Source organism: Anolis sagrei, chromosome 1 (assembly GCF_037176765.1).
Source record: "Anolis sagrei isolate rAnoSag1 chromosome 1, rAnoSag1.mat, whole genome shotgun sequence".
In the NCBI taxonomy this organism is placed as follows: domain Eukaryota; kingdom Metazoa; phylum Chordata; class Lepidosauria; order Squamata; family Dactyloidae; genus Anolis; species Anolis sagrei.
Window position 1 is genome coordinate 212,884,157 of NC_090021.1, and position 25,775 is coordinate 212,909,931.

The 25,775-nt window shown below is 38.4% G+C and overlaps 1 protein-coding gene across 2 annotated transcripts in view; it reads right to left on the reverse strand.

Moving 5' to 3' along the window:
* The window catches only part of THSD7B (thrombospondin type 1 domain containing 7B), a 565,817-nt gene that overhangs the window by 215,232 nt on the left and 324,810 nt on the right, over positions 1–25,775 (reverse strand). For both annotated transcript variants that reach the window (XM_060776084.2, XM_060776085.2), the window contains 4 exons: positions 21,732–21,966; positions 8,302–8,417; positions 4,655–4,787; positions 3,675–3,778 (listed from right to left, as the gene is read on the reverse strand). In XM_060776084.2, the coding sequence (XP_060632067.2) occupies positions 3,675–3,778; positions 4,655–4,787; positions 8,302–8,417; positions 21,732–21,966 (588 nt within the window). The remainder of the gene's footprint in view (positions 1–3,674; positions 3,779–4,654; positions 4,788–8,301; positions 8,418–21,731; positions 21,967–25,775) is intronic.

Genomic DNA, 25,775 nt, shown 5'->3' on the forward strand with positions numbered 1-25,775 from the left:
CATAAATCAGAGTCCTATTCTATGGAAACATGATAGCTGAGTCCTTAAACAATCCAAGATCAGAAATCTGATGGACAGGCTTATACGAACTGAGCTGTCTAGAGGGAAATTGAAATTGTACTCAGGGGTGTTTGAAATTGTCTTACATCTGTGGCATGCTCAGACAAAGGGCAGATCCCTTGATCACAGTCATTCACTTCATCAGCAGCATGTAGCCTGAACTAGATGCCTGAGTCTCTATCTTTCAACACAACACTGGAATATCTACCAGAAGTATTCTCTTTATTTTCCAAAACCATATTGAGGGTGTTTCCCAATCCTCTGGACATGTTATCTATATTTCTGTCGACCTCTTGATTAAAAAAACAAAAACCCAAAATGCTTAAATTAAGTCAATATTGAGGAAAGAATGAGATAAAACTATCTTTCATTCTCTTTTGCTGAATTTAGAATGACAATTATGGTATGAATCTTAGGCAACATGAAGAAACTTTAGTTTCCACATAAGACTCAGGCCCCATCTACACTGCCATATAATCCACTTTGTGAATGCAGATTAACTGTATTGAACTGGATTATATGGTAGTGTAGACTCAAATAATCCAATTCAAAGTAATTAATCTATATTCTAAAACTGGATTATACGGCAGTGTAGATCTAGCCTCCTATACAAAAGTGCATGTTGAAACTAACAGTACACTGTAGAAATTAAATTTAACTTTATTATCAGGTCATGTAATAATAAGCTCCAGTTTCTGCCAACCTAGCAGTTCAAAAACATGCAAATGTGAGTAGATAAATAGTACCACTCTGGTAGAAAGGTAACAGTGCTCCATGCAGTCATGCCGGCAACATGACCTAGGAGGCATCTATGGAAAACGCCGGCTCTCTTACTTAAAAATTGAGAAAAGCATCACCCCTCAGAGTCGGACTCAACTAGATTTAACGTCAAGGGGAAACCTGTACCTTACACTTGTAAACAAATATGCTGCTAAAATTCTGCTCAGTTTTGAGTCAAAGGGTTTTAAAATGTAGAGTTTTAGATTGTGAAGATGCTTCACAAAAATAGTATTGTAATGTCTGTTTTACTTCCAAAAGTAATCTGTAAGAAGCTGTGGTTGCTATGTTGCTATGTTGAAGCTTTCATGTTCAAAACCTTATTCTAATGTTTATATTTCTATCCTTGTCTGCATTTTCGCATAAAACCAGTTTGTTAACAGAGCTACAGCTTTTTATATATAAATTTTGAAAAAAAAGTTATTATTTGGTACACAGCAAAGACAGGGAACTGTACAAAGTGATCACAGAATAATTTTTACTAAACACAGTTTATTAAACTACATTGCAATTTGCGCATATGTTTGACAATCTTTATTCATGCAGGCTGCCTAGTTTATTATTTTGCTATTACTTTACTTCGTTGGCCATGCGTTCTGATGTCTTGAAGTTTATACATAAACAAATAATATCCGTAAGTTATGTATTAAAGCTCCAAAGGCTCAAATCTAAAGCTTACATTTCCCCATTCTACAGAAGTCAATTTAAATACACCCGCTTCCCTTCAGCAGCTAAAATTCCACAAAGGAATAAGCTACAGTGAACTCAATTTACTTCTTAATAGACATGCATGGGATTGCACTGTAAATCCTTGGTCAATACTAAGTAGAGTTTCTACCAAATTTCACTGAGACAAAAATGTCAAGGTGTGTGAGAAGGTCACTGCTCTGGCAAAGCATCCATGGAGTATAGAGATAAGTAGAAGGGTTTTCGAGAAGAATAGCATGGATTTTTTTTTCAGGTGTAGGCACTGTGGAATCAATACTCCTGATTTTTTAAATGATATGAAGACAACATTGCTTGGCACAAATATTTTAGCTAAAAAGAGTGTGACAGAAAGCAAAAAAAAAGAATAATCATTGGAGCCCAGCAGTTCTTTCACATAACATAATTATAGCACTAAAATTCTACTTTAATTGCCACACTTAAATCCGACGGAGCCCTGGGATTCACAGCTTGGAGAGTGGTGTTTAGACTTCTCAGTCACATGCAGTAGTGCCTAACCAAACTACAGCACCTAAGATGGAATCATGGCACCCTAAGGGCAGTCCTATACAGGCTACATAATGGAAATCGAAGCCAGCTTGAGGATAGGGTGTCCACAAAATGCATCTATGGCAGGCATCCTCAGAGGCCACCTTGATTAGAATTAAAAGGACATTAAATGCTTATCAAGGTGGTCAACTGAAACATTCACACCTACAGACAAGAGTCCTTTCTCCCACCCTGGATATTCCACAGATATATAAACCCAACTTTCATGATTTTCAACAGACCTCACAACCTCGGAGGATCCCTGCCATAGATGTAAGTTAAATGACAGGAGAGAATGCTTCTAAAACATGGCCATACAGCCTGGAAAACTCACAACAACCCGATGAACTAATGGTTTACGAAACACATATAGAGTTCTTTCTAATAAATATCCATGCCTGTACTTTTCAAATGCAAAGTAAAATTTACAAAGGAGGCAATGAAATATCATACTGGAAAGCAGGAAAAAATGATTTCAGGTTGTGTTTTAAAAGACAGCAGATCTTAAACATCTCAGTCTCCTTAGTGGATTTAAAGCTTTCACAATGAACCTAGACAGCCCACCCATCTACTGGGAGAGGAAATCATCAACGACAATTGATACAGCAAATAGAAAGGGAAATAAATCTGGGAATTATGTTTCAATACATGCAACATCTATCATACTTCTACAATGAAAATTCTTGCAGACAAATCTCACAGGTAACTATATTCTCTATTTCCAGCATAATTCTAAAACTTTTACTTATTTTCAATTCCTGCTCAGACTTTTTATTCCTCACAGAATATGCAATGGTTGCAGCCTATTCTTAAAAATGAAATGCTAACCTTTCAGAAACATATGTGATCATCCTCTATTGGGATAGCCTCCACTTAACATGTTTTGTTTCCTCTCTAGGCAGTATAAGTAACAGATTCACTACTATGCTGAAATTGTTGTAAAGATCTGTGCTTAACCTTCCAATGGTACAAGCTGACTTCAGATTTTCATGTTTTGACTTGGAAAATGACACTGAGAAAAGATGATTGAGGCACAGTAACAGGAAAATGTGTCATGAAATTCAAGTGTTTAAGGAGGACAATTTTTGACAGTTTTTATTATTCCCCACCCCCTAAAAATCATAAAATAGATGATTGAATGCAATTTTCAATGCAATTGTTTTCCTTCTTGAGTTGGCAAGGAGAGATTTTTAGCAAGGAATTTTAAGAGCAGCTTTGCTTTTTGCATTTTCTTGACATCAGCTGTAGAGCCATGCCAAATCTATACATCCCACTCCCTTCCCAAATGATAATGGAACAACTATTTGCAATGCATTACAAATACTATATGAAATACTAAATGGTAATCACTTGCCTCCGGAGTAACTTTTTCTTTTAAACAAAGGAAAATAAATCCAATACAATATTGTAGATGTTGTTATTCTTGTCCAATTACTGGGAAAACAGAAGAAATGTACAACATCCGAGATGTTCATAGAATCACATTAAGTCATGTCAGTCCAAATGTGAGATAACACATTCCGCAATCAAATAGCAAAAAGAAGTTGGTTTTTCAAAGTGAGAGTTCATGGGAGCTTTCTTACCTCTTGACTGCAAACCATGACCACATGCTTCATTGAGACCCAAGGCACCTTGTCGTACAGAATCTGGCACCAGCACACATTGACTCCACTTGTGGACCTTCCAGCTGGAATTTCAAAAAAGTAAAAAATATAGCAATAAATTCTGCTTGTTTGCAAATAATTAATTAAACTGAGTTAAAGTGTGATGCAAATGTAAGCCTACATTTCTCATTTGCAATAAATGACAACACAATTAATACTAGCAGAGGGAAGGCTTAATGATTTTGTAGTCATGGGCGCAGTGGTTCGAGCACTACAATACTAGAGATGAGGGTTCAATTTTCTACTCAGACATGGAAATCATGGGCAAGTCACACACACTCCTGTGACATGTCCACACTGGGATTGTCAGAAATGACAAAAGTCATGGAATACATTGTTGTTATGGCCTTGAACATTTCAGCATGTTGAACTCCACAGATTCTGCTGTTTTTATGTTGGAAAGTATTTCAGAAAAAAGGACAAACACATTGCTTATTGGATCCTTAACAAGAGGAAATTCATCAGCCTTGAACCAAACTGGTTCTTTCGAATGATTGAAATTTTAGATCAATGAAGTCAACAAAGACTCAAATCTGTCTGTAGTCTTCACTGCAGTCTTTCTCATTAGCTGGCAAATTCCCCTAATCAAGAAAAGGGAAGCTGTACTCAGAACTAGGAATTTCATCTCCTCACTTATGGCAAACGTATCACGGGGGTTTTCTGAAGCTGAGAATGTGACTCATCCAAGATCACCCATGAATTCCCATACCTAAGCAAAGAATCAAGAGTCTTGGTCCAATGCTCAAACATTCTATGGTGGTTTAATTGGTTTTTAACTTTTGATGTTGTATATGTTTATTTAAATTGTTGTAAACCTTGAGTCCCAAACAGAGAAAATTGTGAGACTGACAGCAGCTGCAGCAACAACAAGTTTATAAGAGACTTTTTTTTAGCAATACCTGTACACAGGACAAAGACGGATGTCTTCACATTCTCTTTCTTCATACAAGGTGTCTGGACATTCTTGCCCTCCGTTAGCAGCTTCTTGTATTATAATCCTATAGCGGGACTGCTTTGTTGTAGCATCATTACCTGGGAGATTTTTTAAAAGTATAATAAAACTTTCCGACAAAGCATAGTTGATTTCATGCTTTAGTGATCTTGTCTTGCATTTAATGTAACGTTCAATCTTGGGTTTACACTGAATCTAGTCAAACACATCACAATCTTTCAATTAGTTAGAGTCTGATAAATGTTAGCAACACTGTAAGCAGGTCTGCAAAAAGAAGGAAAAATAGAACTCTTCTTAGAGAAGGCAGGCAACATCTGGCTACTTTAATATGCAATAAATGAATGAAAGATATAGGTAAGTAGTTGAAACATCTGCAACTAAAGTTTGGTCTTCCTTGGAGGCAAACAGTGATGAACTCACATAGCCACTCCTCATGCATACTTGATGTTAATGCACTAAGCCTAACCCTTCTATGCATGATATTTTCATATATAACTTGTGAATTCTCCAAGTACTGACCTAACACGTTAAGATACAATTGTCTAAATCAGAACATACCCTTAATAATAATAATAATAATAATAATAATAATAATAATAATAATGGTCTATGAATTATGGCCACGGTCTATATATTTCTATCCTATTTACATGAAGAAACCTACAAATTTCCCTTCAAAATCAGTGTCTTGTTAAACAGAACTTTGAAAATATAGTTGACAATTTTAGTAAATGCCAAGTTAAAGATAAGGATTTTTCTTTCATTTTTCTTGATAAAATATTTCAGTAGTGTACATTTATTTACCATAGTTTCCCGAAGTTACAATAGTTACATGTGGTTTTCTTATTAATTAGTGTAACTTTGGGAAATTTTTCAATAGATTTACACTATTGAAATATCTTCAGTCCTTGGCTTTATACCTTGTCATTTTGATAATAATTACATGTTATTTTGTTATTAAATGGAGGCCCAGTGGTGCAGTGGGTTGAACTGCTGAGCTGCTGAACTTGCTGACCAAAGGGTTGGCGGTTTGAATCCAGGGAGCGGGGTGAGCTCCTGCTGTTAGCCCCAGCTTCTGCCAACCTAGCAGATCAAAAACCTGCAAATGTGAATAGATCAATATGTATCTCTCCAACGGGAAGGTAACGGCACTCCATACTGTCATGATGACAACGTGACCTTGGAGGCATCTAAGGACAATGCCAGCCCTTCGGCTTAGAAATGGAGATGGGCACCAACCCCCAGAGGAAAATGGTTACCTTTAGCTTTGTTATTCAATTCAATTATTAGTTTCCTCTTTATTTATTTTCGACTGTAGTAAGTACAAAGAAAATGGTAATGTTTCAAATTGATCTTATTTCTAATCTGCTTAATCCAAACCAATATTATCAAATATTTGTGCCATATCATATAGATTTATACAGCTTAGTTTTCTTCCTTAACATGCTAGGGCTTTTTTCCAAATTGAGTGAATATTTAAGCATTTTTCACTATATTTCAAAAATAGTTTTTATGGCCAATTACAATGCATAAATAAGAAAAATATAGAAACAACATGTAGTCTACCCTATTTTCTCCATTCATGGTATTTAATATTATTTCCACAGCTCAAAACTTCAAGGTTGTACCAGGTTTGTCAGGACTCACAGTAATAAAATCCCACAGCATATAACTGTTTTGCCTTTCCTGATTTAATACCAATTTTTTAAAAATTATTTTGATGTTTAGGTACTAAAACTATGTTTTTCTCCTTTTTAAAAAAATCCTTATTATTCTTTTCTTAGTTCTCCCCCACCCCCAAATATTTCTTTTATTATAATTTAAGTTGACCATACGAGTTTCAATGTCTTCATATATTGGTGAACAAAACATGGAAATAACAGCAATATTAATTAAGAGCTAATTATCCCCGTGCCACACGCACAGAGAGAGGCGAAATAGAATGGAACTGAGATCTTTACATAAAACGAGTCCCTTTGTTTCACTTAAAATTCCTATTGTGAAACCTGCAGCTTCTTCTTTCTGTTATTTCCCCAAACACAGTATCATCTACACACAATCAAGGTGCATGATAATTCTTTGGCAGGAAAATGACTTATGACATTTAACTGAAGGGCAAGCAATAGGTGAGAAAGCTGGACACTGATTTCCCAGTTCACCTCTTCATATTTTATCTGATGAAGTGGGTTTGCTGCACTGCCAACATCTGATTTTATTTTAAATGTCATTTGCCTAAATTCTTATTATTTGGGGAGATATTTAATTTTATTACTGACATGTAAAATTTGATCATCCATTCTTAACATCCTAGGCAGCCTGATGTTCATTGTGGACAGAATTTAAAAACATAGCCATGTTGATCTAGGAAATTAGCATGCAAAGGCATCATGTAGCACCTTAGAGATTAATTCAGAGTGCATCTACACTGCTGAATTAATGCAGCTGGACACCACTTTAACTGCCATAGCTCAATGCAATGGAGCTCTTGTTTTATAAGATTCCATAGCACTGAGTCATGGCAGTTAAAGTGATGTCAAACTCCATTAATATGTAGATAAGTCCCCAAGAAAGAAGGTGGTAACACAAGTTTTCGTAGATTTACATGGTCACTTAAACTAGGATCAATGATGCACATTGCTGCTTCAGACCAGCTCTTGATTCAGCAGAGCTAATTACACTCTCCAACTCAGAGCCATGGAAGTGGCGAGAGTGGAGTCTAGACTGTCTCATCAGGCCGAACCAGGCTCAGCCACACTACATAGTCACCCTTACTTGGACTTTTGTCCATGTTACCACAACAGCTTGTGCAAAGTTCTGGAGAGCTTCCAGTCACCACCAGGTGTCATTGCTAACATCAGCAAAGGTATCCTTGTGAGCACCCAAACTTCTCCTAAGCAGTTTTACTCCAAATTACTAATCAAAAATCTCTGCATATTGTGCAGATGTCTAGGGGCAACTTCTGGTTGGAGGTGGTCTTGTACAACTTGCGGCCCTCCAGATGTTTGAGCCTCCAACTCCCAGGACCCCTAGCCAGCTTATCCAATGGCCAGAAATTCTGGGAGCTGAAGTCCAAAACAGGCCAGGGTGGACAACCTCTAAGTCTACTTCCTCACATGCCCTTTGCATGCTGTTTATCCTTTCTACATAATTCACATACATATTATCATGCAATGCTTTTAATTGTGCTGCACAAATTGAAGAACTTACAGTACATCTACCTCAATAATAAACCCAGTGAGCAACTAAATGCTCACCACTCCATTTTAATTTAAAATTATATTAAATGATAACTCTGCCAATGAAGTTAAATAATTGATTTGGAAGGTTCCTTTAATTGTACAGGATTATTTAATAAACAAAGTAATTTGCCTGTTAATTTATTTTCCCGATCTGCGTAGAGTCCACTGAAAGCACAACAAACAAATAACAAATTAAAAACAGTCTTCCTTTTGTTTTAAAGGTTCTATGTAATTTTGTCTCAGTGATCTAATGTGAATTACAATTAACCAACACTAATTTTGATGGACTTATGTTTATGAAAGCAAGGATTAGAAGAACAACTAAAATTTTCATGGAGTCAATTAATCATCTTACCCAGTTGGCAGGTAGTCGGGCAGCGTGTCCATTCACTGAAAGGGGTCACTACACAATCTTTTTTGCATGGAAGTAGACATGGGCGGACGGCTTCTGGTCGAATGGATTCTGGGCACCTAGGAACATAATGGTAAGTGTCACTAATAGCAGTTTTATAAAAACACAAAAGCAATTAGGTAAAATATTCCACTATTAAGGAAGGCAAAGAACATTTGTAAATACTTTTTTTTCTCAAGAAAGGCACAAACAAGGAAGTAGATATACTCCCTTGAAAAAAAATACTTTTGTTCCATAATAGCAATCACAAAAAGGTTTTCAGCTGCCAACAGAAAGAGAACAGGGAATGGATCAACTTGATAGGGAGTTCCAAAGTCTGAGAGCAACCACCTTCCTCCTGGAAACTGATGTCCTCACTGCGAGAGAACATGCAGATGAAGAATAGGGCTCCACTGCCACCTACAGACCAACTGCCAAGACACTACATTTGGAGGACCATCATCCTCGGGCTATGAGGGATTGCCTAAGTAAGTAATAGTAGTCCAAATGAGATGGTGATGATATGTGTCACCATAGCCAAATCTGACTTCTCAAAGGGACTGATTTCACAGTTCAAATGAACTCTTGGCCACAGCCAAAACGTGGCATCCATGCTCAGATCCAACTCTCACAGGGCAGGGCAGTTGTGTGCCTGAGATTCAAGGGGAAGTGTAACCCCACCCAGCATCCCCATTTCCTAATCCTTCTTTTGACTGACTAGTAGGTCCTGTCTTTTCTCTGGATTTTTTTCAATTTGCACCTTCATTCAGTCCACTAATGATAGCACATACTGATTTAAAATATAGACAGCTTCGTTGGAATAGGAAGGAAAGGGGAAGGAGAGTTGTTTGTCATCAGTGTACAGGTGACAAGGAAGCCCTAAAACTCCAGTTGACTTCTTTCAGCATCACAAGACAGGGATCATCATGTTCCAAAGTGAGTAAATGACCAGTGCTTTTCTCCTCATCTTTTAGATATCATGCATGGTCATTACAATAAACATATAAAATGTCTTCTGCCCTGGAACAAGCCCTTTCACACTTTTTTTCCTTTTTTCAGCAGGGCAAAAACTTCCCATGTTTTTAGTCTTATGAAAATAAAATAGGCAAAGCGACACCCATGTTCACTATGCAGTAACATGGAGATGCCTGGGCTACACCCCACATTTAGGATGCTTATTTAGGCTTGTTTGAAAGGAAATGCCTTTGAAATTGGTGGGAGTCATTTCTTTAATGGACATACATAACTGATTTTTACAATAAAAAAATATGTGAATACATTTCATTTATAATAAAGACCACTAAATGCAGGCATCTTCTTCTTGCCTTTTGTAAGAATAGTATCCAGGTGAGAAAACAATATGAAATGAAAAGGAAACACATCACTTGTTGCCAAGGCTGATTAAATTATTATACTGGGATTTCTTGGTGAATCTGTTGTACAACTCCTATATAGGTCACTTGTATTTAGCGGGAAAGGATCCAACTACGTAATCTTACTTTTATCAAAAAGAGATAGAATTGTTTCTTGGGTTCAACTTTATAAGCAGAAAAAAAGCTTACGCTATTTACAGAAAAAGTAAAAGCGATGGATGCACAGTACTGATTTTCTTGTCCCAACGCAAGCCCCTATGGAACAACAATGTTGTAATTGGTTCTCATACTATCTGAAATACATTTTGGGGATTCAAAGACCTAAAGAAATCAATGAAAATTCCCTCCTGTGGCTGCTGATATGAGGCCCAAGCCAATAAAAGCAAAACCTTTTTAGCTCATAGAATTCCATGACTTGTGATGACCTTGAAAAATGTGCTCCCATAATATTACCCTTCTCCCAATGTCTATCTTGCATGACTGTTGACTTGTTGATAATTGGGCTTTTTTTAAAAAAAAAAAACCTTTCAATAATAGCTTTGAAATTGTTGTAAAGCAATGAACTCATTGTTGACCCTGGAATCCCTGGTGTTGGTAGTGGCCAGGAGTGTCTTTGCACAATCAAAACTTTTGCACCAGCTGCACCTGTACCTTGAGATGCCAGATCTGATCGTGGTTATCCACAGACTACTGTTGAACTACTTCAATAATTTCTATGTGGAGCTGCCTTTGAAGATCGTTCAGAAGCTCCAAGTGGTCCAGAGATCAGCAGCCAGGTTACAAACTGGAGCGCCATACAGGGAGCAGACAACTCCGCTGGCTGCCAGTCTGCTTCCGGGCTAAATACAAAGTATTGGTTATTACCTATAAAGCTCTAAATGGTTCGGGCACAGACTACTTGACATCCCTGTCTACAAAGCTGTTAGGACTCTGCAATCATCAGAGGGGGAACCCCCTCTCAGTTCCACCCCTGTGTCTCAAGCATATCTCGTAGGAACGAAAGAGGGGGCCTTCTCTGTGGCTGCCCCTTCCCTCTGGAACTCCCTTCCAAAAGCTCCTTCACTCCTCTCCTTCAAGAAAGACTTCATTAGAATATGAAGAGGAGGAAGAATAATACCATCGATTCCATCCTAGTGGACGATGACACTGCATTTGGGAGGAGACAAAACATTCATTTCCTCATATCACCAGTCCAGAAGCTTGGGGAAAGATCAGGGTTAATTAAAAAACACTTTCTATGATCACCAATGCAAAGAATCTGGGAAAGATGAGGGTTAATTTAAAACCACTTCCTACAATCTGGGGTGTTTTTTTAAAAAAGATAAATAATTGAAATCCTGGAGAGACAATGGGAGGAAACAGCCCCAGGGAAAGTGTCGCCTTAAGAAAGGTACTTCTGTTTTAGTGGAAGGTCTTGAGTGGAAACGATCCCATGGAAAGTGCCACCTTAAGAAGGATGCCTTAAATCTGCTTCAGTCGCGGGGTCTTGAAGACAAAGGATCCCAGAGAAAGTGCTGCTTTAAGAAAGGTGCTAAACTATGTTTCAGTGGAAGTGTCTTAAGTGCAAACGACCCCATGGAAAGTGCTACCTTAAGAAAAATGCCTTAAATTTGCTTTAGTGGAAAGGTCTTGAAGACAATGCTGCCTTAAAGGATGACTGTTTGAAAAAGTGTGCTGGTATCCTTGAAATAGGAGGAATCATCACCTGCCTATGTGATGCGAATTAAGCAGATGGTTGAGTTAGAAGTTGGAGGAGGTGATCTTGGGTGATGGGAGTGAGTAATTTTCCCTGCTTCCCCTAGTTTCCTCTTGCTCCTTGTGATGAACTCCTTAGATACTGTTATCAAATCTAGATAGGGGCTTTTATATGTTGTTGCTCAGAGATTTTCACTAACACTTTCCCCTAATACATCTTCTCCCCAGACTTAGTAACCTAATAATGCTTGACTGCTGAGACAAGAAATAATGTCTGTGTGGCAGAGATTTCAGGCTCTCAATGTATAACAGGAAGTATTAATAAAATTGATGTTCCAGCAGTTTTTAATTTGAATTATGAGATGAAAGTAAAAGAGGGCAGTTCTGTACAATGAAGAGGATCAGCAGTTCTAACCAGGACAGGTAAAAATATTAGCTTTCTAAAATCTTAATTTCCATGTAGACAGATGGCCAGAGAAACACCCATGACAGATAGAAAACATCCAACCAATCATAGCCCGGTATAATGACAAGCCTTTAAAGTATGGAAAGAACTGAAGATAAATCATATAGCACAGCCCCTTCAGTATAGATAGTCTTGTGCAACTTTTCATAACATCAGATGAAAAGTTTTTGAAATAATCCAAGGGCAGCAATGAAACATCGTTTTAATAAGGATCTATATTTTTCTCACATGAGTTCTTGAAATATAATATGTATGGAGGGAGGTTGCTTTGTTTCCATTATCTTTTCAAAATTTATTTCTACACTCTATTCATTTCTCTACCCACTTGGAGGTCTGTAAAATAGAAAATGAATTTAACTTCCACTCCCTTCAAAGTAAGAGGACCAAAATCCTCATTTCATAAATTCAGCACTAATGTAAATTGAGTATTTATGCAGTTATATAAACCTTCTTTTAAAGTTACCCTGCGGTTAGGCAGTGCCAATGCTTTAGAGAAGCACTGGATGTTTAAATTATCATAAATAGGAAAATGCAATACAATAAGCAGCTATATCACAAACATTTTCCCCTTTCTCATTATTATGATTAGATTCACAAATCCATATTCAGCCATGGTAAGTCTCAAACAGCAGAAGCTCTAAAAAAAGTTAAGGAGGATCAAGGATGGACAGCTTAGTGAAGGATCAAGGACTAAAAGCAGACCTTGGGCAGATGTATCTATCTACAGCGTATTAAAATCAGCAATGACAACTTCAAAAATGATAAGTATCAATAATCTTACATTTCCTGCTATAAAATGCCCATCAAACCTTCTGTCTTTGTACAAACATATTACTGTATATAAAAATTGCAAAAATAGCTAACAAAATATCTTGGCATCAACAAGGAAAAGTCATCTATTTGTTAGGTGAGGTTAGCATTTCATGATTTTTCAAAGGCATGAAAACCTAATTGGAATCCGAAATAGAAACTTAAATTTTGTGCACAGGATTTTTTTTTGCACAAGAACAAAGCTGTTCCCCACAACATTAATATTGGTTAAAAAAATCCCAACATGTATGTATGTCCAGCAAGGGTAAAATTTTGAACGGAGTACAGGAAGATCTACAATTTGTTCTTTTAGGGACAGTGTGGGGATGGTCACAAGAAGATATATATATTTATTTTATTTTATTTACTATATTTATACCCCGGCCTTCTCACCCCGAAGGGGACCCACAGCAGCTTACAGTAGGCAACAACTCAATGCTACACAAACAAACATACAAATAAAATAAACATATATATTAAACCAAAAAGTTAAAACATCTAAACTCAATATAAAACCAATTATTAAAAACCATTTGGAAGAAACAGGTAATGCACATTAGGAAGAAGTTATAGAATTCATTTTGGGAGATATGGTAGCAATGATAAAGATTCTGAGAAGCAGATTATTAAATGTATTGGAATTGGACAACATTTGCTCAAGCACCTTCACCTTGAAGAACCTTCACTGCTATGTTTCTGAGACTACACAGCAAACAATGCTATGGATGAGAGAGTGATTTGTTGGTCTCCATGGATAAAGACCATAAGCAAAGGAGTTTGGTATGAAACACAAAGTCTTGGCATAAGGAGGGGGCAAACTGTACGTTTATAAAGGCCAGTCTGCCCCCTCACAAGCCCTTGCTTCTTCAACAAGTCACCCACCCCCATGCCTTGAGTGCAGTGAGAGCTTTTATTCTGGATAGGAATCCCCCCCCCCCTTTACCTGCATCTATAAGTGCATCTACACCAGAGAGTTGGTTCAGTTTGACACCCCTCTAACTTCTATGGCTCAATGCTATGGAATCATGGGAGTTGTGGTTTTATAAGATCTTTATCATTCACTGCCAAAGAGTGCTGGTGCCCCACTAGACTATAAACTCTATAATTCCATGTCACTGACTTATGATTGTTAAACAGGTGTCAAACCGTGTCAATTCCACAGTGTAGATGCACTCTTTGGCAACTGGTAAATGATGGTGTCAGTAAATAGGTTTTCACTGGCAGATATTGGGACAGGGGAAGAATATAAGAGTTGGCAAATAGTGGGGCTCTGGAACAGCTTCATTGGGTCCTGGGAGGTTGTGAAGAAATTTTGGGACTAATCCTGATATTTGCTCTCTCTTTTAAAATCCAGTGACTTGGGAAAGAGTGCATTGGGTTTGCCTTCCAGAAAATGACCAGACAAGGTGAGTAACCTATAGCATTGGATTGAATTCAAGATCAATTGCTTCATGCAAGGGATAACTGAAGGGGGAGCTATGGGTTGAAACCTGGCTTCAGCTAGATGTAGATCGGGTTGCTTCCCCCCTCATCTGCACATCTTCAGATATAACTCAACTAAAACATGTTACAGGCCAAATGACGTGTCCCTTGTTTTAACCCAATCTTTACATCTGGTCTTGTTATTTCATGTTTGGTCCTCGATACTCAGTCCCCTTGTAAGACCTACATTCCTTTTTTCCTTGAATCTTGGCCATGAAGCACAGCTAATTATGAGCACAAAGAGGTCTGGATCTACAATGGCTTGCTAGTCATTAGCACATTGAAAGATGAGTTACAAGTCTTGTTTTCCTCCTCACAATAACTCAGATTCTTATTATACAGACGGAGAATTATTGGTCTACTAAGACACACAATGTTCCTGTGACAAAGGTGGTGATTGAACTATCTGGTCTGGATTAAATAAATCTAAAAGGTGACCTGTAATGTCCATGGCTCCATTAACAACAGGTCAGGCCGCAAACATTTTTCTCCTGGTGTCAACTGTTCTTTTCTAACTCTAAAACATAAAATGAAAATCCAATTAACTTTCTATTGTTTCCTAAATGCTGTGAGTCAGCCTAAATGTATAGGCTTCTACTGGAATAATCACAAGCAAGTCGCTCCTCCTATTCTATAAAGGGTTGACAAGACAAATTCCTTGGATTTTTGCTTAGCTTTGCTATAAAATATAATCTTCCTACTTTTTACTAGGATAATCCAAAGAGAATTGGATTCTCCTTGATTCCCACTGAGAAAAATCTAGATCCCTTTTAATTGTCTACTTTAAACCTCAAGAGTTACTTTCTCTGTAAGAGTTCTATAAAAGAACAAATATCTGACAAATGGCCCTCAGTAATGTTCCACCTCATATCTTTTTTCAAGGGAAGCAAGAGAGGATAGCTTTTGCTTTTAAAGTTCAAATCACACAAGGCTTCTCAATGTTTTGTTGTTTATTTGTTTAGTCGCTTTCGACTCTTCGTGACCTCAAGGACCAGCCCACACCATAGCTCCCTGTCGGCCGTGGCCACCCTCATCTCCTTCAGAGTCAAGCCAGTCACTTCAAGGATACCATCTATCCATCTTGTCCTTGGTCAGCCCCTCTTCCTTTTTCTTTTCATTTCCCCCAAGCATCATTGTCTTCTCTAAGCTTTCCTCTCTTCTCATGTGGCTTAAGGACTTCATTTTTGCCTCTAATATCCTTCCCTCCAGTGAGCAGTTGGGCTTTATTTCCTGAAGTATGGACTGGTTGGATCTTCTTGCGGTCCAAGGTACTCTCAGAACTTTCCTCCAACACCACAGTTCAAAAGCATCTATCTTCCTTTGCTCAATCTTCCTTATGGTCCAGCTCTCACATCCGTAGGTTACTACGGGAAATACCATTGCTTTAACTATGTGGATCTTCATTGCCAGTGTGATGTCTCTACTCTTCACTATTTTATCCAGATTGGTCATTGCTCTCTTCCTAAGAAGTAAACATCTTCTGATTTCCTGGCTGCGGTCTGCATCTGCAGTAATCTTTGCACCTAGAAATACAAAGTCTGTCACTGCCTCCGTGTTTTCTCCCTCTATTTACCACTTATCAATCAGTCTTGTTGCCAGAATCTTGGGTTTTTTATGTTTAGCTGCAACATGGCTTTTGCACTTCTTTCACCTTGATTAGAAGGCTCCTCAACTTCTCCACGCTTTCGGCCACCAAAGTGGTATCATCTGCATATCTAAGGTTGTTAATGTTTCTTCCAGCAATTTTTACCCCAACCTTGCATTCATCAAGCACCACACATCGCATGATGTGTTCTGCATACAAGTTGAATAGGTTGGGTGAGAGTATACAACCTTGCCATACACCTTTCCCAATCTTCAACCAGTCTTTAGGCTTCTCTATAGATTCTCACAAATCCTGTGTGTGTGTGTGTGTGTGTGTGTGTGTGTGCCTTCAAAGCACCTGTTGAGTTATAGTGACCTCATTAATCCCAAAGGGCTTTTTTAGACAAGGAATACTCAGATGTGGTTTTGCCAGGTTCTTCCTCTGAAATATAGTCCATCTAGAATTTGTTATTAGTCTCCCATCCAAGTAGTAAGCAGAGCTGATGTTGCTTTGTTTCCAAGATGAGGTGGATTCTCTTGCTTTTATGGTATAGTCCAAATAAATTATCACTGTCATTGTTATGCTAAACTTGTTTGTGATCTTACATAGTTATTTTTAGGTAAATGAGCCCCCTGATGAAGAAACTTGCCTTGCTAAAGATAAAGCTAATAGCTTTCTTTACTGCTGCAAGTGACAACAGCAGCTATATAGCAGGGCAGGAGCACATGGTGGGCTCAGTAGATAATGTGCATTCCTCAATGGGGATCTTGAAACTGGAGTGTTTTAGCTGTCTAAGCCTGCATGACAGAGAATTGGATCAGACGTCCCTTGAAATCTCTTCTAACTCTTTGAGTCTATGTTCTTTCTCCCCTGGTAGCAGGAAATCCTATCCTGCTCTTGGTGATGGGCTCAGAGGCAGGACTATGGGACTCCTTTGTACTTTGTCTTATTCCATCATAAATCCAAATTAGACAACACTATGAACCGATCAAAACTTCCCCATGCCACACTACACTTAATAGATTAAATTAAACATTTCAGAATTCTCAATAGATACAATCACTTTATACAACAACTTCAATATGTTTCAGAACTGTATCCTTTCAATATTCCCTCTTTCTGATAAAAAAAAAAACTCTTCTGATACCCCAGATGAGACTAAATACTTTAGAGTGGCATTTAAGCACAGTTTCCTCACTTTCTGCTTCTCCATAAGGGACAAAGAACAAACATGCTTTAAAATGTGCATGACACAAAACATGGCTAAAACAAGGATGAATAAACTTTCTGCTTATCCATGTACTATACATTCCTTTTGTTGCTCAATTAATCTCATTAACCTAAGACATTTTAATTAACTTTATTGCAGTCAACTCAGTCTGCTCATTTTTGCAAGATTGTTTTGAAAAATATGATAAGAATTAAAACTAATCTGAAATTCTCTAGACTCATTAACAATCCAAAAAGTAATTAGCAATGTCTCAATGTGGTGTGTGTATACACAAACATATATGCTTCTCAGTTCTCCAAACGACCTAAGAGAAAGAGACGGTTAGCCTGTACATAGGACAATATATTCATAATGAGACTTCTCACCAATTGATGGTTTCCATATAGGTTGATAGCATGGCATGTGTTCTGCATTCATAGTAAGACCCCTGTATATAAGAGGGGGGGGGGCATGTTCCTGTCCACAATATTTGAAACCATGTACACAACCAAGTAGCCTTAAATTATCTGACTTTTGCTCCCAGCATGCCATAGAGCTGACATGGGGAACCTAGAAATTCACAGAGAAAAATCTTTCCTGGGGAATTTTGAGGTCCTCCCTGGTGACTCTATGGTCACTTCCAGGGAAGATAAATTCCTATAAACAATTCACCCACCTTCCCCCCAATGTGGGTAAGTGGAACTGCATATATGGGTTTTTACTGCATGGTTACGGGATTTTTTTTACTGTGCCTTTCTTTTGTGAAGAATCCATGTATTCTAAACAGATCTCATACTCTTGGGAAAACATTTATTTTCCTGGAATCACTTCCAGATGATATCTGCAAATCAGATTCTAAAGCCTACAACTTAAAATTATGAGGGTTCCTTTCAAAATATGTAACTATGATTTGACTTAAACTGCCATGGCAAACCTTTATGGAATCCTGGAGTTTGTAATTTGCAGATCACAGCCCTTTGTCTGAGGATTCTAAATATCTCCTCTCAATTGCCAATTCCCAGATTCCATAGGATGCAGCCATAGGAGTTAAAATTGGAATCATAGCACTATAATTATGTGGTGTTAAAGCACCCAAGAAATTCTGTATCGTTCAGTCCTCAGAAACAAGGAGGAGGAGGAGGAGGAGGAGGAGGAGGAGGAGGAGGAGGAGGAGGAGGAGGAGGAGGAGGAAGGAGGAAGGAGGGAGGAGAAGGAGAAGGAGAAGAAATAATCTATTACCCGCTTCTCCCTGTGGCTCAAGGTGGTATTCCTCCTATAGCAGGTATAAGGAAATGTGAACCCCCCCCCCCCCAGATGTTGCTTAATTCCCAGAGTCCTTGGCTGGACCTCACAGCTGGAGGCTATATATTTTCCATTCTAGTCCTGGAGAACTCATCACTTAGTTAAATTGTTTGGGGGTTTGGTACTAGACTGCTGAAGAAAACTTGGGGAAACTCAAACACCAATTTATTTTACACATTTCCCAATAGAACCCAGTCCTTTTAAAAGGACAACATAACAACATATTGGGGTCCATTATGTTGGTGGATCTGTAATTGGTTAAGTGGATGGACCCAGAGGGTGCTCACTAATGCTTCCTCTTCCTCTTGGAAAGATTTGACAAGTGGAGTGCCGCAGGGTTCCGTCCTGGGCCCGGTCCTGTTCAACATCTTTATTAATGACTTAGATGAAGGGTTAGAAGGCAGGATCATCAAGTTTGCAGACAACACCAAATTGGGAGGGATAGCCAATAGTCCAGAGGACAGGAGCAGAATTCAAAACGATCTTGACAAATTAGAGAGATGGGCCAAAACTAACAAAATGAAGTTTAACAGTGACAAATGCAAGATACTCCACTTTGGCAGGAAAAATAAATGCAAAGATATAGAATGGGGGATGCCTGGCTCAAGAGCAGTACGTGTGAAAAAGATCTTGGAGTCCTCGTGGACAACAAGTTAAACATGAGCCAACAATGTGATGTGGTGGCAAAAAAAGCCAATGGGATTTTGGCCTGCATCAATAGGAGCATAGTGTCTAGATCTAGGGAAGTAATGCTACCCCTCTATTCTGCTCTGGTTAGACCACACCTGGAATATTGTGTCCAATTCTGGGCACCACAATTCAAGAGAGATATTGACAAGCTGGAATGTGTCCAGAGGAGGGCGACTAAAATGATCAAGGGTCTGGAGAACAAGCCCTATGAGGAGCGGCTTAGGGAGCTGGGCATGTATAGCCTGAAGAAGAGAAGGCTGAAAGGAGATATGATAGCCATGTATAAATATGTGAGAGGAAGCCACAGGGAGGAGGGAGCAAGCTTGTTTTCTGCTTCCTTGGAGACTAAGATGCGGAACAATGGCTTCAAACTACAAGAGAGGAGATTCCATCTGAACATGAGAAAGAACTTCCTGACTGTGAGAGCCGTTCAGCAGTGGAACTCTCTGCCCCGGAGTGTGGTGGAGGCTCCTTCTTTGGAAGCTTTTAAACAGAGGCTGGATGGCCATCTGTCAGGGGTGATTTGAATGCAATATTCCTGCTTCTTGGCAGGGGGTTGGACTAGATGGCCCATGAGGTCTCTTCCAACTCTTTGATTCTATGATTCTATGATTTGAGTATTTTTTTCATCTTAGGGTGTTATATTGCATGCAAGCTTTTGTATTCCCTGCCATCTGTTTTTGACTTCTGGAATAAGAAACATTTTTAAAAGAGTAACCACTTTAGCTGCACTTAGAGAAAGAAATCTAGAAAGATTTCTAGAGAGAAGGCTAACATTGCTAAATACCTAACATTATTTTCCATGGCCAGAGAAGAAATGATGAAGACCTCAGTCAGGAGCAGCAGTCTATTATTTTAGTTACAGTGATGTCCTTGATAACTGCCAAGACTCCTTTTTCTTATTGTACAGTTTGGAAAAAAAAATAAAACTAGGCAAAGTAAGGCAATGCACAAAAATTCTGCAAAATATCTATGGCTTTCTATCTTTCAGACTCCTCTAGTAGACTCCTCAATCAGAAGAAAGATCTCCCATGGTAGCCATCTAAGTCCCAATGGAAACTCCCTGTGATGCTGGAGGTAATATGTTATTGCTGCTGAATCCTCTTCCATTCAAGGGATGACCCTAGGTTCTAGTATTACGACGGATAAAAAATCCTTATCTGTTTCCTTAGTAGCATGCATAATTCTGCATACTTCTATCATGTTTTGATGCCTTAATAAATTTTCTTCAAACACAGAATTTCTCCCCATCCTCCCCACCCCCCTTCCCCCAAATGTAATTAAGATATTCATTCAGTCAATTGCCACATTCCCAAAGTTTCCTTAAGGTCAGTAACCATCAGCTCATGAATACGTGCATGCATTCCACAAAGGTTTTTTTTTTTTTTTTTTGCATCAGTTACCACTTGTGTATGTTGCATCATATTTACTTCTTTATGTCCCCTGGCTAAGTAAGATGACTTTGGTAAGTTGCCTTCAGATACGATGCCTTTACTAGACCTTTTTATATGAATAATCAGAAGGGATTCAAATACGCCTGTGTGGGAGGATCAGATATACGCCAATCCTGCAAAAATGCTGATCAATGGTATATGCATATATCTGAATATGGTAGATATTGCTTGAAGTCACATGAGGAATTTACGGATACATGCACTTAATCTTTTTCTACTTTCTCTGGAATTAACAGGATAATCTATACCATACTGCCTAGGCTTTAGCCCAGATCAGTTTGATTGAAAGTGATTTGTAATATTTGGTGGTCTGTTTCATGTAGTCCCCAAAAACTGAATGGGGAGGAGGGAACCAAAAAGCTGGCCAAAACGGATCAAGAGAGCTGGATTTATCGGCTACTGGAGAGGATGGAGTTAAGCCTGTAATATACCTGAGGCTGGGGTCTGTTGTGGGGCTCCTGGAGAAGTTGGGATTGTCTGCAGGATCTTTTCTCCCTCCCCAGCAGTGAAGTGTCCATTTCTTTTGGAAAAGTTCCCTAGACTCCTCCTCTTCCAGAGGGGTCACTGCTGGGAACTCACTTTCCCAGCAGTACTTGCATGGAATGGGCACTGAAAAGTCTCTGAGTTCCTGTCAGGGCATGATGGGAATTGAAGTTTCTCTCCCTCTCTCTGTTTTTCAGCCAATAAAAGGCCTGATTATGTCTATGCTCTGGTTGGCTGATAGTGGACCAACTGGTGACTACAATTCCCAGAACCCTCTCTTGCGGTTTGTCTTATTTTTTAAAAAAAATATATAGTAAAAACTTAAAATAATTCTAAAAAAAGATTGGATTGGTGAATTGTTCTGAAATGTGGCAGGGCTGCAGTTGTAAATGGGGTTTAAAACTGAGGTAGGTTTCATGCAGATAGGCCTTCAAATGACTGGGGTTTGAGCCTTTAAATTTTCCCAGTGTAGCCAATGGGCTGAATCTTTGCGAAATGAAAATGACAGCAATTTGTGTAACTTCTTGGTAAACGGAATTGGGTGGGAGGTGGGGGTTAGCCAAAAATGGACCCTAAAACGGCATGTCTTTTGGCTGAATTGCACGAGCCTAGTTTACTGTTCCTTGCAGTTACGCATCTTGTTCATAACTGCTTCCCTGAAAAAAGCCATTTTTACAGGAAAGAGAAAGGTGCTGGTGTTCGAAGTATATTAACCTTACAAACAGACATATGTATGAAATCTGCATGAAGCTGAAACTGTAAACTTATTAATTTACAGAGGAAAAATAAAGCAAGACATATGGCCATATTGTAACAACAGTGGCATGGATTTCTGAAGAACTACCTTTTTGCTGGGATATGGCCAGAATTATTCTTCACACAGAAGACCTTCCTCGTTTGCATACCCACTCCACACGTTGCCTCACCATTCCAGTTAACACTAGCATTCAAAGCTGTTATCAATATATTTTCTGAACAGGAGCTCCACGAGGATGTTTCCCAGTACACCAAGTTGCATGAGTGTTCATTACATAGGCGGTACTCTTGTAGTGTGCGTGTTGGAGGACATGGCTTTCCACCTGTATGGGATAAAAGAAATGCATTTTGGACTACTGGCTTGCTGGATTGAACACATGAAGTGAAATTCCGTTCATCTTTTTTTCTTTCATGACACAGCCTTACTATACTCGCATGCTGCTGCCATATCACATCAAGAGGTAGAGGGGTGGGAGAATGGTGAAGGAGCTATGTAACTGATCTAATATACAATCCTCAGGGACCTATGATATATGGTAAAATCCCTGCATCTTGGGGGATACAATCCTGAACTTTCCATGGAAACAGGAAACCTTGCATAATAAAAATGCTATTCAAATGAACGACTTCTGTCACCTTGGAAAACCTCAAAAATCCCTAGAGTGGTGTTCCCTTCAGGAATTTGTTGGATGGTCCAGGGCACTTCTACAGTAAAGTGCAATGGAAGCATTCCATAGAATCATCTAGAGAACGTAAATTCCTAGGGAGGACATATTTTATTTGATGTAAGTGAAGCCATGGGTATGGGAGTTGTAATATACTAACAGTATTTTTCTTAAATCTGGAAAGTATGTCTTGACACAAGCATAATTGACTTGGTGGTGTTGGTTGTGTGTCTCAAGTAATTTCTGATTGATGGTGACCTGATTGTGGGTTTTGCTTGGCAAGATTTATTCAGAGAGATTTGCTGTTGCCTTCTTCCAAGGCTGAGAGAGTTTGTCTTACCCAAGTTCATCTAGAGGGTTTCCGTGGTTATGTGCAATTTTAACCCTAGCCTCCAGAGTCATAATTCAGTGTTCAAACTGTTACACCTTACTGGATCTATCTATTCAGTGCTAACTAATCAGAGAACTTATTCAAAAGAACTCAGCCTGCCACTGATTGGTCACATAATGGCCGAGAAGAAGCAGAGATGAGTAAAGCCATGAGTGCCACATTTGAGTTGACACTGGAGTCCAGCTCTACTGTTAATGGAACTGGATTACTCCTTCTAGAGCTGGCTTTAAGATGTAGTATCTGCTGGATACTGATATGACTATTTTTTTTTTTAAAAAAACACCTTCATGCATAAGTCAAAAACAAAGGGGGGGGGGGGATGAAGTCACACAGTGCCAATTTTGACAACAATTCAAATTATTGAAACTGAGTAACTTAACTAGTGATTCATTACAACTCTGTGAAATTCAAATTCTCTTACAAAACAGGAGGAATTTACCCAATCACATGCTGTGGTGAAATGTTTGTTTTCAATGAAATAATGTTGTAACAAAAACAGCAAGGCCAACAAAAACTAGTTGTGTGGGAAGAGGGGCAGGGTACAACTAACAACCTCAGCAGATGAGGTACTTTTTGGTGACATGCATCAGTTAGTGTTTACTTTTGCATCAGAGCCCACTATATTCCACAATGTAGTACTACTTCCAGTGGGGATTTGTTGTAAAAGTAAATACAAACCAATGCATGCTGCTGTGAAAACCACACAGGAAGCTACTAGGGCTGGGCGGTTTCGTTAATTCGTAATTCGTAAAAAAATCGTTATTTTTTTTGTTAACGAAGCGATAACGAACCATTCTGGAACAGCTTAAAAACGAAACGAATTTTTCAATTCGTTTCGTAAATGCTTCGTATTTCGTTATGTATTCGTTTCGTTATTGGTTTGAGGTCGTTTCGTTATTATTTCCGCATGTCTGGGGCAAGTTTTATAGTTGTTTTTTGTTTAATTAGTGAAAAAAAATTATAATATCACACCAACAGTCAACAACAGAGGGAGAGGGAAGCTTCAGAAGTTCCCCCTGTCCCATTTGGAGGTTTTTTAGCGTATTGCGCGGTCGCGTCCGCCATTAACGAATCGATTCGTTATTGTTTCGTTATTGTTTCGTTATTGTTTTGTAATTTTTTTACCATTTACGAAATTTCGTAAATATCGAACTTTTTTTAAAAAAAAATTCGGAATTCTCTTAAATATCGAAACGCAAAAAAACCCAAAAAACGAATTGATTTTAGAAACAAATTTTTCCGTTGTTACCCAGGCCTAGAAGCTACCTGTGTTGTATTGGATCAATGGGAGGAAGAAGGGCAGCCAATGCTTTCCCCCATGGGATGGGGCAACAGGTAAGTTGGGCAATGTGGAGTATAGGGCAAGAGGTTCCCCACGCATTCCAACAGGCATTGCCAGATTTGCCACAATGCATGGTGATTCCAGCAGCCCATCTGATTGGGTCTTTTGTAAATACAACTAAACATAGTTGCATTTTGTTACATGTAGGAATCAGAGAATTGAGTAGTTATTATATATACTCCCATATAAATTAACCCAATATACACATTCATAGATGGTTTTAGGGCCAAAATTATTGATTGTGATATGATCCATGGAGAAGTTGAGAGTCATCCCATGTAGAGGGGAAAGCACCAATGCTACCTAAGGGGAGCAGCCACTCTTGTCTGCAGCCACCACTTCTCCACATGGGTATTCAAAAAACAGCGTGATCGTGGAGACAGTAGGTGTTTGTGCTTCTTGTAGTTTCTCCCAAGGATGAACTAAGCCAGGGGTCCTCAAACTAAGGCCCGGGAGGCAGATACGGCCCTCCAAGGTCATTTAACCGGCCCTTGCTCAGGTTCTACCTAAGTCTGAAATGACTTGAAAGCACAAAACAACAACAACAATCCTATCTCATTAGCCAAAAGCAGGCCCACATTTCCCATTGAAATACTAATAAGTTTCTATTTGTTAAAATTGCTCTTCATTTTAACGGTTGTATTGTTTTTCAGTGCTTTTGCACTACAAATAAGATATGTGCAGTGTGCATAGGAATTCATTCATGTTGGGTTTTTTCAAATTATAATTCGGCCCTCCAACAGTTTGATGGACTGTGACTTGGCCCTCTGTTTAAAAAGTTTGAGGATTCCCTGGACTAAGCTCTTGCCTTTTTTTTTTTTTTACTATTCTACTCAGAAAAGAGTGTGAGCTTTTCATAATCAAACCAATTGATTCTGTATGGATGCTATCCAATGCACGATGGGAGTTCCTCTTGACAAAAATATGTATATTCTGCATTACATTATTTTTCTATGAGAAATTCAAAATGTTGAGAAGATATTGTTTCATTTCTAGATGATTAAGACAATCTTTTGCGGGGCATGGAAATAAAACTACATCAGTATTTCCTTTAATAATAAAAATAAACCCTCCTTTTTCATATTTTACATTTTGTACAAAATATTATTTGGCAACAATTGAATGAATATTTAACAGTGATGCATCTTCCCATTGATCTCTGCAATGCTTAAAAGCTACTATTCTATAGAAAAATGATGGCCCAGCAAAAGACAGCGGATATACAAGTTTCCATTGAAATCCATCGGTTAGGTGAAACATGACAAATGGACTACACTGGAGTAAAATCTAATAAAAAGAAGCAGTATATTTTAGCTGTTATATCCTTTTTCCCATACAAAAATATGCTATGGAATATTTAATGTACTATTCAATCTTTAACTAAAGTATATACGTTTTAGATAATATACTATATTTCAACAGGAAAATGCCCAGGCGTACTTAACATAGTTTTTCTTCTGTATTCTTAGTGGGCTTTCCTGGATTTAAGGATCGAAAGTTACATTCGATATTACTTGGAACATGCATCATCATTTAATTAATCCCTCTATGTAAATTTATCTTTTTGAAAAATCCAATATTCTGATGTATTAAAAAGCTTCATTAAGTCATGACTTCAATGTTATCAGATACAATTTGGCAACACAGAGGATTAATGAGTATTTGTACAGAGCTTTGTAGGTGCAATTTTTCCCCAGTGATAAGGATTATTAATTAGTATTATTACAATGGGGT